The sequence below is a fragment of the Hyposmocoma kahamanoa genome, unplaced genomic scaffold (assembly GCF_003589595.1).
Source record: "Hyposmocoma kahamanoa isolate Upper Pololo Valley unplaced genomic scaffold, ASM358959v1 192, whole genome shotgun sequence".
Taxonomy (NCBI): Eukaryota; Metazoa; Arthropoda; class Insecta; order Lepidoptera; family Cosmopterigidae; genus Hyposmocoma; species Hyposmocoma kahamanoa.
Genome location: NW_020653719.1, coordinates 3,557,103 through 3,576,973, shown reverse-complemented (window position 1 = coordinate 3,576,973; position 19,871 = coordinate 3,557,103). Strand labels below are relative to the sequence as shown.

The 19,871-nt window shown below is 35.5% G+C and overlaps 1 protein-coding gene across 2 annotated transcripts in view; it reads right to left on the bottom strand.

The window, feature by feature from the left end:
- The window catches only part of LOC113226471 (neural cell adhesion molecule 1-like), a 318,423-nt gene that overhangs the window by 29,591 nt on the left and 268,961 nt on the right, over positions 1-19,871 (bottom strand). The window contains exons 4-8 of one of the 2 annotated variants that reach the window (XM_026459101.1): positions 19,165-19,275; positions 8,914-9,120; positions 4,356-4,501; positions 1,256-1,406; positions 579-709 (exon numbers count right to left, since the gene is read on the bottom strand). In XM_026459101.1, coding sequence (XP_026314886.1) covers positions 579-709; positions 1,256-1,406; positions 4,356-4,501; positions 8,914-9,120; positions 19,165-19,275 — 746 coding nt within the window. The remainder of the gene's footprint in view (positions 1-578; positions 710-1,255; positions 1,407-4,355; positions 4,502-8,913; positions 9,121-19,164; positions 19,276-19,871) is intronic. The other variant, XM_026459102.1, reaches the window with a different exon arrangement.

Below are 19,871 nucleotides of genomic sequence, written 5' to 3'. Positions count from 1 at the left end.
TGAGCCTGTCATTTCACCAGCACCCTTATACCCTTCAAAATCAGAACACAGTAACCCTCACATTATTGCTTGGCGGCAGTAACAGATAAGGTGGCAGTACTTCCCAGGACGAACTCTTTCACAAGGAGCTCTACTGCTACTACATAGGTATATCGTCGGTTAAAAGGTAAAACTCACTAATAGCCTAATTGGCCAAAGGGAGATAATTAAGATTTTGTATTTTTTCATTATGAAAAATCACTAAAGGACTGGTATGTATTAAAACATGAAGGACACCACAGACTTACTGAATTTTTCTTGTCATAGATGTTCTTCCCAATAAAGCAAAATTGAAAAAATCTAGTTTTTGAACAAAATGTCACTTAATGAGTTTTACCTTTTAACCGACGATATACACTCTAACAATGGTGTGATTCTATCTATTCTTCTTCTTTTTTACATATTGCTGGTACCCTTTTGCAGATTTCGCTAGCGTCAAGTTTGTAAAAATGAAGCCGCGAGTCGCCAATATTCAGTTTGGAAGTCGTGATTTAACGCCTAAGTGAAAAAGTTCAGAAAACTAATTTTTTACAACTCACATTATGAAACCACGTAATCCGATATTCTTTAGGGTTAGCCCGCACGTTGCATTCAAAGTACACGTCATCACTCTCCTCGATTTCATTCGGATTAAGCGTGCTGCCAAGACTTAATGTCACCAGTGGGCTGTCTGAAAGATAAAGTTTAACGGTAACACAAATATGGTCAATAATTTTTAATTTCCACGTCTGTAAGAACTATTGCGATGAATATTGATGGGCAATCCGTAACACAATCGAAAAAGGCTTAGGCCCCACTTTCTGCAAGAACTGCGTCCGCACTTATGTTTTAAGTGTGGTACCAACACTCTTACCTATTAATTGTGCTGATGTAACTACATTTAAAACATGCGTTTAGTAACACCATAAAGAAATTCTCTATAATAATATAAATATAAAAATATAAGAGAGGAAAACAATAGTGTAGTAAGTGCAAAAAAAATCTTTTTGGTAGGTACGGAAATACTACACACACTGGTCACGGCATTGATATTACCACGAGATACTTTTATGTTGTTTATTTTATAAAATCCACTGTTATTTTACACAACTACTACTTTACTTTTAAACAACTACCATTGTAATTCCGTGACTCTATTGGTGCTGCGACAAATAGTTAATCATATTCACATAATTTTAATACTAACTAAGTGAAAGTAAAATGAGATAATACTAACATACAACATTGAGCTCAATCTGGTCTTCGACAGTTCTGGAAGGCAGCGCAGCGTTGCTTGCCGCACATTTCACAATGACCCCATTGTCGGAAGGGTCAGGCTCGTAGGTCAGAGTGCTTACAGTCCACGTTTCATTGGAATACTCTGTCACCTAGGACGATATTGTTAATGCAATCAGTCAACAGGTAAAACGTCATATAAGGTACCTAACAGGAGCGAATTTCAAAATTTGTAGTAAGTTTCTAAATTGCAATATTGATTCATTGAATATCATGATATTTAGGTACTACAATGATATTCGTATGTTTTTGTGAAAATACTCCAATAGTTAATTATTATCAAAGGTGAGAGTGATGCCCCGGCATGGCAACAACAGACGTTGGTTAAAGTATTATTAGATCGAAGGAATTTTTCTTTGTGTTTTCGATCCTTGTGTCCCAATAAAACATAACATTTTTATCAGCTATGTAAAATAAATAGAATAAAATCGAATGCTATATATGGAATATATTTTTTGATATAATATCAAGTGACAGGAGAAAGAAGATCGTGCACCTGATGGTAAGCTACACGCCTGTTCTGATCTGAGGGGTACTTCCACTGCGCTCGTCGCCCTGAGAGGTAAGTTGACAAGTTCCATGTGTCTGTAATTTCATTAGCACCCTTATCCTTCAAAACCGGAACTACTCAATAATGCTTGCCATCGTGGTGAAAGGATTTGCTATCGACTTTAAGGTACTCGCCGATTGTTGCCCAGAGAGGCTCCTTTCATGCTCCCCTAAAGGCCGGTGACAAAACTATACACAATAATGTTGACATAAACACATTCGTCAGAATTGCTGACGCGATCTGTAGTTTAGTTGGTTAAGAGAGCAAGGTTACAGAAACTGGTTCCAGTCCAGCCTGATCGAAGGAATTTTTCTTCATGTTCGATCTTTGTATCAATAATAATAACAAACTAGTGGAGAATTTTCACAAAAACTGTATGGATATCATGGTAGTAAAACGTCATGGACTGATCAATAAATAGACGCTGTAGTTCAAATAAGAAAGTAGTATTTTTGTTTTCTTTAAAAAACACAGCTACATCAGTTTCCAGGAAGATTCTAACGATAAAATGTAGTTGAAATAAACAATAAAATTGAGGCTAACAAGGCAAAGTAAAAATAGATTTCTCATGAAATCTTTTTTTTTTATAATATCTAGAGTAACGGAGCTAACAATTCGTGAACCTGAGGGATATGCCAAAATGAGAAAAAAATTACAGCTGCTATTTTTGTTATTTTCTTTAAAGAATTCAGTGTTTTGTTTAAGTAATAATTCAGTTTAGTAAAATAACCATATAAACATGTTTCACATTTATTCCTTATCGAAAACGACCCAATCCCTATAGATATTGTCCAATTGCTAGATATTATATTGAACAATAGCTGATGTTCATTCTTGAAATTAAATGGCGACGGTACAGTGTTTTCATATCAAATTACAATCAGTATTCATTTATAGCCAGGTGAGGTAAGGGAAACGTAATTTATTTTGAGTCGAAAGGTTAGAGCTCAGGAAGAACCGAGTCTTATAGGAATTTTTAAGCGCACCAAACTTGCCTTTGTTTATCAGTTTTACGTGTTTTAATAATCGTTACGCTAAGTACAATACCTACGATGTATTTGCTGAAAACGAGCAAATTATGCTAAATTTTCTCTTCACCGAATGGTGAAAAACTGAATAGTTTTTTCCATCCTCTAAGCTCCCCGAAAAGATGCGATAGGAGGAGGAATGGTATATAGTATTTCATGAGTATTTCTTATAAAAGTGTTTATGTTTTTCTCAAGATTTCATAACTGCCAAATTTGTTTTCTCCGCCTTTTGGATTTTGAGAAACGTAGCGACATCTCTTTAAAATTGTTTAAACTAATTTGTTTATCTGTTTTATCGACTGAGATACTGTAGTGCTAAACTATTTGTATTATGAGTTAAAGCTTCAAATCTCTCCTCTCCAGGTGTTCCCCTTATCCGACCTCACCCTATTTAACAAAATCTAATATAAAACTAATTACTTACATTATGTAATTTTCGTTTCAAAATAAAATCGTGTTCGAATTGGTGAAAAGTCGATATTGCCCTCAATCGCTGAAGGTTACTTAATGACGCTTAGTGGGTATATTTCTATGGTTGACCTATTTCGAATTGGTACGGGCTTATTTTCTTTATTTTAGTTATAACCCGTAATGCGTTTACTGTTAAGTTTTTGGTGTCGGTGATTGTCAGGAAATTGATTTTGATAGCGAGTGATTAGCGGTCATAACACGAGCAGCACGTGTGACTTAGGGCCTATGCACACAGTGTATTTTTTACGCGCCTTTACGGCAACGTAAAGGTTCAAAAAGCAGATTTTATTCGTTTGTATCGATACGAACGCAACAAACGCGAGTGTAAAAGCTATACAAACGTGCATAAGAAGCGCGTACGAAGCACATTCGAAATTCGTATTGCGTTTAGGTTTTTGGTCGAGCCTTTGAATCGATTCAACAACAACAATATCGCGTTGGAAGGCTGAGGGGGCGCGTGCTCCGCCACCCGCAATTGTCTGGATCGCCTACGCGCAGATGACGTGCGTTTCATAAACGCTCGTTTACGGCGGCAACACTGAATTTCTGAAGGTATACAAAGGTTTACTGGCTGCAACTGAATCTCATTTGTGTAAATCTAAGATCAGTGGTGAAATTACAAGCACATGGAACTTGTCAATTTATGTCCAAAGTGACTGGCGCAATGGCAGTGTCCTTCAGGCCTTTGCGATTTAAAGCTTTGAGTGCACTGCAGTTGCAAAATGTATGCAAATGGACAGGCGTGTTGCTTAACACCAGGCGCACAACTTGTTCGTCCCGTCATTTGGTATCATAAAAAAATATAACGCGTTAACACGCGCCATCTGTACGTGAAATATATGCCATGTGCACAGGCCCTTAGAGCTGCCGTACAGTATTAATTTTCACAGCGCGCGTATTCTGTGCGCCAGCATTATATCTTTTCAAGCTCATGGTGAATATTCAATAATACTACAATAGGGAGTCTAATATTACCACGTATGAGATCGTACCTTATTCTTATCAAACTGCTTGCCAGCCTTGAACCAAATGATACGAGCAGGAGGTCTGCTCCCTTCGGTGACGCATCGTAGTGAGGCCACCGAGTTGGCGATCAATTGGGTAGGCCGGTCCACTAATGATATAGAAATCGGTGCCACTAGAAGAAAAAACATAGATATAGTACAACTACGATAAACTTACAGACTAATATACTTTAGCTAATAAGTTAATACAGTCAGGGTTTAGTGGCAGTTTTTAAGTAGGTACAATTTCTGCCGCCAAGCAAAAATGTGGGCATTAGGTACTGCCTTCCTATTTAGAAGAGATGACTTTTTTCTCTCAGACAACTTTGTGAGTGACGGGCGCAGTGGTATTGCAACTTTTATGCGTAAGCGTGTCAGTTACCACAAAGTAATGTTCTGTTCAAATATTCATCTCGTAGCTTGATATCATAAAGAAAGCACCCAAATGATGTGATTGCTCACGAAGCAATCATGATAATAATTAAACCTTTAATAAAAATCAATCAATCAATGTAATTAAAGTGGGACAACGAAAAATTAAAAAAATAATGTTAAACGTGAACCCTCGTAGGGAAATTAAATAGCTTGTCTTGGTGGAATGTTAAAAGCCGACTTATGTTATATTGATGATTTTCTACAACAGCGAGCTGTCTACTGTATAGTTTAAAAAACTCAAAAATAAAACAGTATAGTCCATATTATAAGCTAACAACTCGTTGAGACCAATTTAATGGGCCTAAGCACGCACTGGATATTGGATATGGATTATTAGATACGGAGTTGCCCTACTTGTTTTTATTCCACTATGGAACAAATGTTCATCAAACATATCTAAGAATTATGCTGATAAAATAAGCCTTCAAGTGAAAAACCTCCTTGAATTCAGTCCATTCATTTGAGAGCTACGTTGCCACGGACAGCAGACAGACACACGTGTACAGGGTTCTTTGTAGAATACTGACAAACTCGCAAGACTATATTATTGACATCATAAACAATAACTTTTTCATCTCCCTAAGTCGGAAAGGCTTTCGTTCTCATTAAAAATCGCGCAGATTTTTAATGAGAAAGAAAGCATCTCAGTAATAGTTATTTTTGATACAAGTGAGGAAAGTTAGTCATTATTCACGAGTCTCGAGGCTTCGACTGGAGATTCGAGACAAGTGAAAATGACAAATCCGCACGTGTATAAAACGACGTTTTTTAATACATTTGCGAAAAAACTACATTGAAAGTAAAATGTTGAATGAGAATGACTGACGTCACAAAGCACATAAATATTAAATAAATATACAACCTGTTTAGTTCTATGTTTAAGACTTGAAATTAAAAAAATGGAAAAGTAAAAAGTACTAGTGCGAAAAATACACCGCACGATTTGTAGTACGAAAAATACCCATACCAATACACGTTGTGAGCAACTGTATTAAAAAAGCATTTTTTGCACGCTAATGTGGAAAAGGTTCTTGAAATTCGAACTCGACGATGGACTGTGGTGCACCTAATGCACCTAAGCGTTGATTCATATTGCGGAGACGCTAAGCGACGCGGCGTTGCGCTGCATTAAAGCGAGCAATGCAACATAAACTTTAGCTCTTGGTTCCGGGCTCGATTCCGGGTAGAACCAATTTTGAAAATGATTTTTTTAAATGGTATTAGCCTAGGTGTTCAGAGTAGTGCCGCGGAGCGAATTCCGTAGCCTTCAATCCCGGGTTCGATTCTCGGTAGAACCAATTTGGGAAATGAACTTTTCTAAAGTGGTTTTGGCCTATGTGTTCTGGATAAACTTGAACTAAATAATGAAACAAAGGGGATGAACCTATACCTGTTCGGTTGTCAGACAACAGCCAGTGCCCCTAGCATAACGCCCTAATAAACCTATTATAGCCACATTTAGCTGTCAAAAGTTGATAAAACAGCCATTTTTAATTTTTTACTATAGCTAGTATGGCGAGCACCGTGACGTCGACGACGACGACTTTTGACGCACAGCGCGGGCCGCGATCAATGGTCGCGAAAGAATAATACAGTGTCAAACATGGTGACAGCTGATTTTAAAACATTTTGACGGTACTATACAGTAATTTTATAAGCATAAAAATTGAGCGCGATAAACGAAATAAAAAGATACAGCATGCATAGTATGGCAGCATATCGCATGCAATCTGTGATAAACGTCCCCGTGACATATTTATTGCACTCGATAAAGCAATGTTGCCATTATTAAAATTTTATTTTCTATTGCAAATACTGAATCGGTGATATACACCACTAGTATAATTTCTTATTTTGTTTATTTGATAAAGAACAATTTTTTGCTTCGTCGTTTTACAATGATGCAATTAAAAGGATTACAATTTCTGATGATTAAATGACAAAGTTAGCTATATGTGCAATTTCATATCGCTATCCTTGTTCTGCAAAATATGTAACAAGCGCTCATTATCACGTAAACTAAAAAACGAATGGCTTTATTGCGGTATCTTACCGATTCACAATTAAAAAAATTAAATTTTAACAATGGCAACATAGCTTTTGGAACTTTTGACTTACAACTGTTCCATGTGGAATTGAGTACATGAAATAAATAAACCACTTTATCAACTGCATTATATATTTCAGATGGAGACTTATCACATATCGTATGCGATATACCGTCATGCTACGCATGCTGGTCTTAAACAAGGGAACTCTCTGTACTCCTTATGAGTACCAGAACAACGGAATCCAAACAGGGGCATTACCAGAATACCTAAGCCAAAAACACTTTAGAAAAGTTTGTTTCCCAAATTGGTTCTACCGGGAATCGAACCGGGAACCTTCTCATGCAGTGCCGACAGTGCAAATCGTTGAGCCACTGAGATCATCTTATTTGGACTATATATTAATTGCATGTAAAATCTACAAATAGCATAAATAGTTGTAGACACTTGATCAGCTGATAGCTGGCTTTCAAAAAAATATACGTTATTGTTGAGACGCTAAGTTACACTTTGCATTGTCAGAGGCGAAACAAGTGACTGCGCGGTTTTACTCTTTTGTTTTTTGTTGTTTGAAGAAATGTGTACTTTATGTGATAGGAAATATGTTCCATAGGATTTTCTAAAGTGCGCTTGTCGCAGCTCGCTGCAGCCCGTCGCCGCTTGCTATAGCCCGTTTTCATTTTTTTGTTAAATGAAATATTGCCTTATTTTGTAGAGGATAAAGTTAATGTCGCACTGCATGCTTTAATGCAGCGCCGCGCCGCGCCGCGCCGCGACACGTCGCTTTGCGTTACGTCTCGGCGATATGAATCAAGTCTAACTTTTTCTTTCGATGTAAGAAAAACATAATGAGACGTTCAACTACGCAATTATATTACTGAATTTATGTAATATAAATACGTTGGTATATTTTATTTTTACTATTGTTGACATTAAATTGACAACGATAACTAATTTTATTTATTAAAACTGACTTGTTATAGTTTTCCTGTTTTTCTTTCAACCATCATTTTCCTCGCTATAGTGAGGTGAAAAGTTGTGTGTTTCGCTCGGCAGCAGAGTTGTTTCGCGTCTCGTGGCTTGAAACCTTCGCTACGCTCAATTCAATCTTAGCTTCCTTCGCTTGCTCAGGTTTCAACACAAGTACTTGCGTCAAACAACAACTTTGCAGCCTTGCATAACAAATAAATATTGTTCGATGACTTTTTATAAAACGTAATAAATTTACCAAAAATAAACTTTTTGTGTAGTCTCTGACATTTTTTAGATCTGTACTTTTAGCAAAGCCTCCCGCGTGGCTGCCATTCATAAAAACAATTTTGGTGGTGGATGCTTTCTTTTGCTACCGCACAAAGTGGTCTATTGAAATCTTTTATTTTTGTACGAAAATAAAATCTGATGAATTATTGAAAGGCATGGAACAAAAGCGGTTGTTTAAGATATTAGAGTTGTTATTGTTTTTCAGATAACACTGTTTATGACGTAAAGGCTGCAAACTTTAACTTCCCTCCTTTTGTGTAAGGAGTCAAAAAACTAAATCGTACCTGACGCGTAAAGCGGGTGAATCTTCAAGTGATTACTTTAACATATAAAACGGTGTCTACTTCACAAAAAAATGTTGCACAATGTATTTAAAATAACTGTGTAAAGGTGAAAAATTAACTAGTTTGGGCCATTATTATTGAAAACCAGTAATATACGTAGATGTCAAACAAATGTCCGCTGCCACATAAGAACATGATGACTTTCGACTTTCCTAAACAAAATATGTAACGTAAAATGATTTTTAATTGCGATCATAATTAGGTTCATTGTTCATTTCATTATTGTTAAAAGTCAGATGTTGTACACAGTTGTCTTGAATATAAACCACACGAAAAATGTGTACCATAAGGAACAGTCCAGTACCCTCTTTAACTCACAATGACCGCGTCATTTCGAATCCATCTTCGGTCCGTTTGTACTAGAAGTACAGTTAGAGCTAGTTTATAGTTGACAGAAAATATACAAACACTGTTCAAATTGAGTCGAATAAAGGATGTGTTGTAGATAATTTGACTTACAGTTCATCTCAAGACGCACACTCTTGTCCTGCGGTGGCATTAAATGGGTATTCGCCGCTCGACATTTAAACGTGGTATTCAGATCTTCTCGTTTCAAATGTTGTAGCTCTAACCGATTCACCATCACATGAGTGTCGGTCTTTACACCAATATATTGAGGCGCCGGCAAATTGTCTATTAACCAGGTTACTACTGGTTCTGGACGACCTGTAGAAAGACAACGTTTCATTAAAATATTTAGGCTTTATTTTGTACTATGAACCTTTACTCTTCTACCTCAGAAAGAGCAGTAGGGGGAAAAAGTATATTTGTATAAGTGTTTTTTTTACCGTTTTTTTACCGTTTTAACAATTTTATCGTAGTCATTTTTTTGGTCAAGGGTGAACTGTCCATAAAAAGGAATAAAATTGAATTTTTTTTAGTGCTGATCGACTCACTTTTATTGTAAAGGTCATTTCATAGTATGGGACTCTCGGGTTTCTCTCAGAGAATAGTTTAAGGAGACTGGTATCATGACTGTGACATCACAGTACATTTACTCAAATATTTTATATGCCCGTAAAAAATATACATAATTTCAATAAGAAAGAAGATATCCATAATATTAATCTTAAAGCTAAGTCCAAACTCATGGTACCACGATTTCGTTTAACCAAGGTAAACAACTCTTATGGGGAACTGTATACATTTTTACAATAAGATTCCGGAGCATATATTAAGTTTATCATTTCCTAAGTTTAATAACTACATTAAAAATATTTTGATCGAAAAATCATATTACAAAATTAAAGACTACGTGTTAGATAAAGATATATATATATATATATATGTGTATGGAAAGACGACACGCCTCCAGAATCCACACAAATTTGATTCGAAGTGTATTCCATAGCATTTAAGTTTATTTGAAAAGAGCAATCCCTAGAGTTTCTTGCTCGTTCTTCTCAGGAAGGTCAGCGTAGTGAACGAGCAGTAGCTTAAATGTGACGTTTTTAAGTGTAAATTTATTTTACCTATGGAATAAATAATCTTTAACTTTGACTTTGACTTTGGTCAAATTGAATACAATGATTTTTCACACAGAATGCTGTTAAAAGTAATGATGGAACTGAGAAAACGCGATTTGATAATTGAAAGAATAAACCTGAATGAATCTTATTGCGAATAATAGGATTATTTTTATTTATACTTAATAATTAGTCATCCACGAAAAAAAGGGAATATAAATTTATTGTATATTCAGTAATATTTTGAAATTACAAATCGTACTTTCTGAAATCCACCATTTTTGAGTTACGACAGCATGTGGTTTCATGTGCGATATTAGTATTTCTTTTACTCATCCTATAGTCTAAAAGGCTAATGGATTTTAATGTGTAAAGTATTGTAAAATGATCCCTTGAGTGACAAGAAATGGTAAATTCTTTGTGAAATAGGATCGAAAAAGGTTTCCGGAAAAAAAGGTGCTGCAATCTGGTGAAAATTAGCTACAGGGTTTTCCCGGGCCCTTAATTTAGAACATTTTTTCCTAAATGGCCACGAAACACGGTAAATTCCTATATAAGGTAAATATAATAAAAGCAAGGCCAATAACGACATCATTAGTTTATCAAATACTTAAATGTACCTTGATGTGATAATAAAAGCATTTATTTTTAATTTAATTTTTAATTTTATTTAATGAGCCCAAACACGATAGTTCTACTATAGAAACATACCTAAGTACCATCCCGATTAAACTAACTTTCAAAAGACAAAAAAGAACCGATTTGAGATCAGTCCATCCGTTTGAGAGCTACGATGCCACAGACTGACAAAAATAGACAGACAAAGGCTTCAAACTTCTAACTCTTTTTGCGTCGAGGGCTAAAAATGGATATAGAAATATCACAGAAACGACGGAAAGCAATTGCTTAAATAAGAACTCCTTGAAAAAGACGCGCTCACGAGAAACCTAACTCAAGAGTAAGCGACGAACTGTCGAAAGAAGATGGGCGGAGGGATTTTCATCATCTTTACACTTGTTTATAAAATCCAATGTTTGTTAGGCAAAACAGGACCAATATCGAAGATCGGTCATGTCACTCTTGGCCTTATACTCTCGTTCTCCGTTGACATCCGTCCGAAACAATTACTGTCAAATGAGTAATACTTGACCAAATGAAAAGACGCATGATGCGAATGAAGCTTCATACTTGACAATGTGTGTCTCGAGAACGAGAGTTGGGTCCCTTGGATCGGTTCCGCCGAATATCACGTCAGATGCTTGTAAGTACACCTAGGGCGCACTAGGTGGAGTTGGCACGCTATAAAACAATAATTATATATATAATAATCAACTGCTTAGGGCGTATTTTTTACGCGTGAATGTTTTGGAGATGATGCGCGTTAACTCGAATCAAACGAGATTTACTCGCAGCCTGTAATCTTTTGCATACACTCTTACTACAACCCTACGGTGCAGTAAACCTACGTTTAAAAACACTGCGCTCTTGTATACAGTAATAAGGATAGCTTTCAAGTAAACGTAGTTTATAGAACATATTTATACATGTAATAACCAAAAGTCTTACGCACACCGGTTTATTGAATTTTTTATTACATTACATTATCGTTTTTTTAGCCGTACTTATAGACGTCGTTAAACATGGCTGTATTAATTGACACAAAATTTTGTCTTCCATTCATATTGGATATGTCCATGTTAAGAAATACAATCTACTACATTAAGAAAAGAAGAAATGTTTTAAGGTATACAATGTACAACTAAGAGACGATTACTCCTGAGCTATAAGAAGAATAAATGTTATATCAGTCGTCAGCCACCTACAACTTCTAATATAATATTTAGTATTTTTTAAGGAAAATATTAAGGATATTTTGTTTTATAGATATTTATTATTCATTTATCTATTTAAAGTAGTCACATAATATTATAGATAGATAGATAGTCAATGTACAATTATTAATACAAAGACCAAACACAAAGAAAAATTACTTCGATCTGACAGGATAAGTCATGTCTTGTCAGTACGAAAGAATTTTTCTTTGTGTTCGATATTTGTATTAATAATTATAACAAACTCGTGGAGTAATTTCACAAAAATAAATTAATATCATGCTAGTAAAACATCATATTCATTACAATCAATAGTATAGTCAAAATATACTTATAGATATTGTCGAGGACAGACCCTCTTTATAGTTTTTAGTAATTAGTCTATGTTTAGTTCTTTGTCTTTGTCCTTTTCTATACTCTGTGCTGGCTTCTTCTTCTGCTTTTCTTTACTGTCTGTTTCCTCTATAATAATACACCTTTTTCCTCCCTAAACATCCGTTTCCTTCGCTGTCCTCGATAGATATATTAACATATATTATACAACACCTCAACAGGGTTCGTTTTTGTACGAGATACATTTCTATGTACCCTCCATGATGCAACTACATAAATAATTTTATCATATTGCATACACCTTAAGGATAAAGATAATATGGAAATTTGGTCTCGCTCCAAAACAACCTTACGATTTCCTCGTCCACAACGAAGACACTATTTCCGTTGTGAAACCTGGCAAACGTGAGGGAAGTTCTATATTTAACTTATCCTTTTAGATGGCTAGGACAGCAGCAAGCATCTCATAATAAATAAAGCTACTTATTGCCGTTTACTGCTTATTTTTTTAATTTAAATGTTTACTATCTATGTACATAACATTTTATATTCTTATATATCATATTAGACAACATCACATACGTTGTTCTGATCACAAAGTAAGTAACTAAGCACTTGTGTTATGGAAATCGAAAACAACGACGGTACACATTAAACACTCAGACCCGAGACAACAAAGGAAAATTAACTTTTCTACATTAACCCGGCTGGAAATCGAAACCGGAACATCTTTTTTTTTAACGTACACACTCAATATAGTCCCTGAGATCTGACCTACCATCTGAGATGGCAACACCATGAAAACGGGTGTGCAAACCACTCGACTCGGTCGTCATAACTAGTTGATTAACTGTAATTTATATTTAATAATATAAATTGTAATATTCCATTGTGAACGAAGATTAATTCCCATCTTTTTAGACGAAATAAAAAGCGCAGATATAAACATAAAATTAGTCACATATTGTAATTATATGTAATTTGTAATTGTATGTAATTATTTTCGTGAAATTACTGCTCTAATTTGTTATAATTATTAATACTGAGATCGAATACAAAGAAACATTCCTTCGATCTGACAGGACTCGAATCTGTGTCTGTTTTGCCGATCTAGGGTCAACGCTTTACCAACTAAGCTACAGATCGAGTTAGCAGACCTTTCGGTATATTTATTATATTATATACTTATTAAAACTGAAAAACAAATATATTACAGATATAGATGCTATTCTTTTCCATGAAGATACATGGGGTCAAGTGGCTGAGACCGCAGAGCAGGGTTGTCGCCGATTGGTTTCAAAGCAATTTGCTGACTCTAAATGTTTCCAAAACCAAATTGGTATGTTATCATAAATCAAAAGCCTCTGCGCCATCTGGTTTCCCTAATGTTGGTGGATTGGATTTCCCTGGTGAGCTGATTGACAGAACTACTGCAGTCAAATACCTCGGTATCGTTTTTGGTGAAAAACTTGATTTTCGACAACAAATATTAGCCACCGCCAATCGTATACGCAAACTGATATACGTATTAAAAGTCTACGCAACTCTGCTGACAGAAAGCTGCTCAGGATCGTCTACATCAGTATCTGCCAATCGGTCGTATCATATTGCATAACCGCTTGGGGTTAAAACAAATATGCTGTTGATAGAGAAAGCTCAGCGAGCTGTTCTCAAGGTAATCCTCAAGAAGCCGATGAGGAGAGAAGAAGATGAGGTATCCAACGAAAAATATATACAGAGACATGGAGTGGTCTTGAGTGTTCGCGGAGTGGTCGTATTGCGATTGATGTTGAGGGAACATGTACGTCTCAGAAGTTCCCCTAACTATACATATATGCTTCAAAAATGTAAATTTAGAATCCCAGTGCCCCCAAGAAGAACTGCTTTTGCAAATAGATTCATTCCTTTTCTTGATCCTTTTGTTTACAATAGTGTTAGTGTCATAGTATCCTTAAAGGGGTGTTTAGTTTGGGAAGTGAAAGAGAAAGTGCAGAAGTGGCTCAATACACTATACTATGAGGATATTGAGGAAATACTGAGAGTTCATATCTGAAACACAAACACACACACACATACACACACACAGAGAGAGAGAGAGAGAGAGAGAGTGAGAGAGAGAGAGAGAGAACACATGCACAACACATCCATACACGCACGCGCACACGCATCCGCGCACACGCATCCGCGCACACAAACACACACACACACACACATCCCATACAACACATTCATACATACACACACAACACACACACATTCACACACACGCACGCACACACGCACAATATCTTTTATTATTCGTTCAAATAATTATTTACTTTACATTATTTTTTGTTCGTTGGTCAGATACACCTAAATTAATATTTTTAATTGATAATGTAACTTTAATGGCAAATGAATAGGAATAAGATTGTAGGATGTACGCTTTCTATTTTGGTAACCTCACATTTGAGTTGGTTACCTACGGGACAGGCTATGCCTAGTGTAGGAGCCAATGTAACACGTGCCGGAATAATTTTTGATCAATGAAATAAGTTCTTATAATTAAATGTTTATGATCTTCTCAACTATAAACCACATTTTAATTACTGATTCTACACGTCTATCATAGGAATGAAATTAAAAATGTTAATTTTATAATGTAATATATAATGTTATTAGTTAAATGTAAAACTAATTTCATAATTTGTGTACATGTATAATATAAAGCATGTACAAAATTAATAAGAATTTTTGTATAAGTTTTCAATTATTACCATGCCTTACTGGGCCCATTATATAACTAAACTATTGCAACATGTATGCCTACTTGTGGAAACAATAAATTATTATTATTGTTTTTTTTTTCAGTTTTTACGGCTTTTTTGCCGTAGCACCATCTTTGAAGAATCTATAACAGCTCTTCTTCACTCAACCAGTTAGGTACCTTTACAGTTACCAGAGGTTGACGAGATGTCGTTGTAAATTGTACTTAATATTGATTGCATATTATGCTATTTTACCACCATGATATTTTTATCTTTGTGAAATTACTTTACTCATTGGGTATAATTATTAATACAAACACAAAATTTCTTCGTACTGACAAGATTCGAACCTGTGATGGTTTTTCTCAATCTAGAGCAACCGCTCTACCAACTGAGCTACAGATTGAGCCAGTCTAGTCTATATATTAAATTACCGTCATAAATTAAGTTGGGCAATAGAACATATTTGAAATTTTGAATCGTTGTAAAAGCTGTTCATTAAATTTGCTTAATTAGGCGTGAGCTTGAAAATTGTAGGTAAATTAAGGTGGATTCAGCTAAATATTCAATTTCCAATGTCATTTATGTAACATTCAAGGCACATTAATTACTATAGAACTGATATCAAAGCCTAAATTTCCCGTTGTACGGGCGGCTGCATCATCACAATTGGTGGGTACACAAGCAAAGATAATCCGGCACACTGGCCCGTCGCCAACCGGCCATACTGCGGACTTTTCAATGAACCCATTCGGATGGAATATCTCTTCCAATGTTTCCATAAAAGAAATCAAGCAATAGAACAATTTAACTGAATTTTTCGGCATACCTTTTTTGTGAGCTTTTGGCGCGCACTCGGCTTGGACACTGAATTACCTATCTCGTACCCGCGTTGCGAGTAGGATTCCCAATAACATTCTGTCAGTAACATTTTTATTTTAATAACAAAATTGAATACAGAAAAATATGGACAATTGACTTTAAAAAAAACTAATATTTGAAATAGAAGAGTACCGTGAGACTCTGACATATTTTGATATAACGATGGCATACACTATAATGCTTAATATTGTGGTGAAAGGATTTTCCTATCGAATAAAGGCACCATATTAACTTTAAGATTTTATTAGCACTAAAGCTCCATGCGAAACAATTCGTCCAAGGAAGTACTACCACCTCAGCTATTTCTGCCGCCAAGCGGTAATGTAAACATTACTGCGTTCCGGTTTTGAAGGGTGCTGATGAAATTACAGGTACATGTGACGTATCAACTTTATGTTATAGCGCGACGGGTACAGTGGTAGTGGCCCTTAGATCTGCGATTTAAAGCTCTGTGTGGCACTGCAAGTGCTATGGACAGGCGTTTCGCTTACCACCAGGCGCGATTTCATTCTGCCGCTTGGTGTCACAAAACAAAAAAAACTAAAATAACGGATATCTCGCATACGCCGCCAAGCAGTAGTGTTAGCATTACTGTGTTCCGGTTTTGAAGGCTAAGGATGCTGGTGAAATTATAGGCACATGAGACATGTCAAGTTATGTCTCAGAGCGACGGGTACAGTGGCAGTGCCCTTCAGATTTTTTGCTATAATATTTAAAGCTCTGAGGACACTGCTATTGTTATGAACAGGCGTGTAGCTTATCATCACGTGCACGACTTGTTCGTCCCGTCGCTTAATATTATATTTAAAAAAAATTAAGTCGAATATTTTCTCGACATGGTTCAAACCAATACGTGGTCAGAAGCACAATCTTTATAAAGCGAATGCGTGCTTTCAAAGCATAATAAACACTTCATTTATCTAATTTATTAGTAGAATCACAGGTTGTATAAATCGTTGCCTTAGTTAAACAGGGTATTATTTCAAAAATTGTGACATTTTACTTTACAATGCAGTCCTATTAAAATCGAGATCTTTCTGGAACAAGGTCTTATAACGATCGAACGTGAAATAGCACGGGAGGCAGGGTAGTATCTCTAAACTTTTGGCACGTTTTGGCTCCAAACATAGAGCGACACAGTCGTATTCAGTAATACACATGAAGCTGTAGTCATCAAGACGTCGTCGTTTGTTGAACAGGATATTAAAACAACACAGCATAGATTCATTATAAAGTCAGTGTATTTTAAAAATATTAATTACTAAAAACGTGTTTAGACTAAATATTTTTAATACCTTTCTTGGGATATATTTTTTTTTTTCGTTGAAATGCTTATGATAATCTAAAGTATAATTTTCTGAGATACTACTCTGTTCCTCAAAGTTTTATCGATTTGAATATTATTCCTCATTTCACTTAAAAGTATTAAGCTTGAAAAGTTTAGTTAAAACTCTGAATCACAAATATTGTATGTTAAAAAAGGGTTATAATGTATAATAATAACCTCTCTGAACAATTTCAGGACTTTGTGAAAACTATGGAACTGAAGAAGAATAAGAAGTATTCGAAAATACTGTTAAATGTGTTTATGTGTGTAGGCTTTAAATACATATAGGTGAGGAGAATCAAATAACAATAGCGGCCGAAAAAATTCTAGAAGAAACTTTAAAATCGCTCTCCTAAAAAATCTGTGTTTTTGAGATAATACCCCGTTCATCTGGACCAACGAAATGCAGACAGTAAAATTATAGTTTCCCTATTAGAGATGCAATCATGTTAGGGAGGAAAATAAAGGAAAAGACCGGTGTCGTGTAATATAACGAGCTCAAGGAGCTGGCTTATAGGAAAGAAGATGCTTCACCGACAAGGGTATAATTCTTTAGTTTGATAATGATGATTAACATGCACCAAAAGTCATAGTCAGTACACTAGAACCAGGTAGGCTTTTTAAATATTTTAATTAAATATTAATATTTATACTATAAATACAACATGTACGTACGTCCATGTATTCTTTATAATCAGAATTATGAATTAAAAAAGTCCCTACTTAATTCACTTTAAGATACAATAAAAGCTTAAATACTAGAAAGTAAAACTAGAATTTTTTAATTATATTAATAAAATTGGGTCCCCGCAAGGCGTTCCCCCTTTGTATGGCTATGCTAATGCTTTGGGCAAGGTAGCTGTCGGCCCTTGGGTTTGCCAGACAGTCTATTAATATATGTAATAAATGTATTCTACTCTATTCTATTCTATTCTAATATTTGGATAAAATTTTGTACAGATGAACGGTACCGGGACCCCACGAGCCAAGGGTTTCGACTCCAAAGGCTGTAAATAGGTAGTCGGAGCCTAGATCCTGGTACTTATTTTTTTTTCCTTTATTCTACACGTCCATATTTATAATATAAATATTAATATACCAAGGGTGTACACCATTGGTGTAACAAAGCCACATCTGCAAAATGAAAACTTTTCCAGAGAAAAATTCTATGAAGAAAATTTTTTATGCTTATATGGGAGAGTTAGAAAATTTCACATAATATACATAAATTATCTTAAGTAGGTTGTATTGTTTTTATAACTTTCTTGTGATAAAAGCAGTTCTGATACGTGATCATGTGGCTTCATTATACCAAGTAAGTGTAAATAATATAAAAAATATGTTTTTTTTACTTTAAATATTTGAAATATCCAATCTGATACACAACATAATGAAATAATTACAACATTTTTATAAAAGGTGTACCCAAAATTTTGTGTAAGTTTGCCAAGTTTTAATGAAATCTGGAAAGTGGGCGTGAAATCCAATACCGCCACTACATAAAACGCGGCTATATATTTTTTTTGTGGTATCATAAAAAAACCTGGGTTATGGGTTTTTTTGTTTTAAAATATTGAAATTGTTTAATGATATTTTAGCTACGCGTCATTAGGGTAAGTTTCGATATGTCGGATCTAACGTAACTGATATTAAATAGAGAATTTTGAACTCTGTCCTATGCTACTTAAAACCGTAATTTTACTACTTGTCACTTAGTTTTAGTTAGTGGACGGCAAATATACCAGATTCACCCCCAAATCCGTCTCTTCGAGATGGACTATTTTCTTCAAATTCAAATGGAACCACTGAGGTACATACACACTTTCTTACAAAACAAAATAATCGAAATCCGTTTACAAATGTCGGAGTATTTGCATAACATACACCCAATAAAATATAAGTGAATTAAGAACCTCCTCCTTTTTAAAGTCGGTTAAATATGTTGTAATATAATACCAAGATAATATTTACTTGTTATTTGTTGTGTACTTCATGTAACTGAAAACAGTTATACCAATTGTTACAATTTAAATAAGAATTCAAATTGAAACATTAAATTACAGACTACATTTCTAAAGGTCACTTATGTACCATTTACTGCATAAACCATATAATGATCTCACCTCCTCTAACTTCGCACACGAGTACCAAAGCAGCTCCTTCCTCCAATGGTCCAATAACCCCAGAGACGTCAGCGCCGGACTTATCATACAACAGCATCTGATGAGGTGGCACTGGAACAAAACGCCAGTTAATAGCTTCGTCTGCCACTGACAGGTAATCTACTGGTCACAATGGCTGTATAATATTCATTTTGAGATCTATTTCAAAGTAAATTTCTTTTGTTGTTTTTGTAGTTTGTTCGCAACACCGCCTTCGGTACGCGAGGGGCGGGCAGGTTGAGGCAGTGACAGTATATGTATAATATAGTAGAAACGGGGAAAACTGTTTTGCTAGGTCAAATTGTTTTTACTATTAAACGGTGTTAAAAAAAACGATACGCTTATGGATATTGTCTAAAGAATGACCTAAATTAACAAGTCCGATCTTGCATGAAGTACTACAGTCACCTGTGGGATGGCTCAGCGAAGTATCAACTTGAGACTTATTGGCGACGATAAGGTTGAATCTAAACTTCATAGCTTAGGCCACCGGCGCAAAGCTGTCCGTCTGTCGGTTTTTTACAGAATATATTTCGGCGAGTGTGCCCAAGAGCTCCATCAGCTCATCCCTCCCGCCCCCTTTTACCATCGCACATCCAAACGTACGGCGTACTGTGGGGAACCGCCTAAGAGAGCCATACCATAAATGGTTTTCCCAAAAGCCTGCG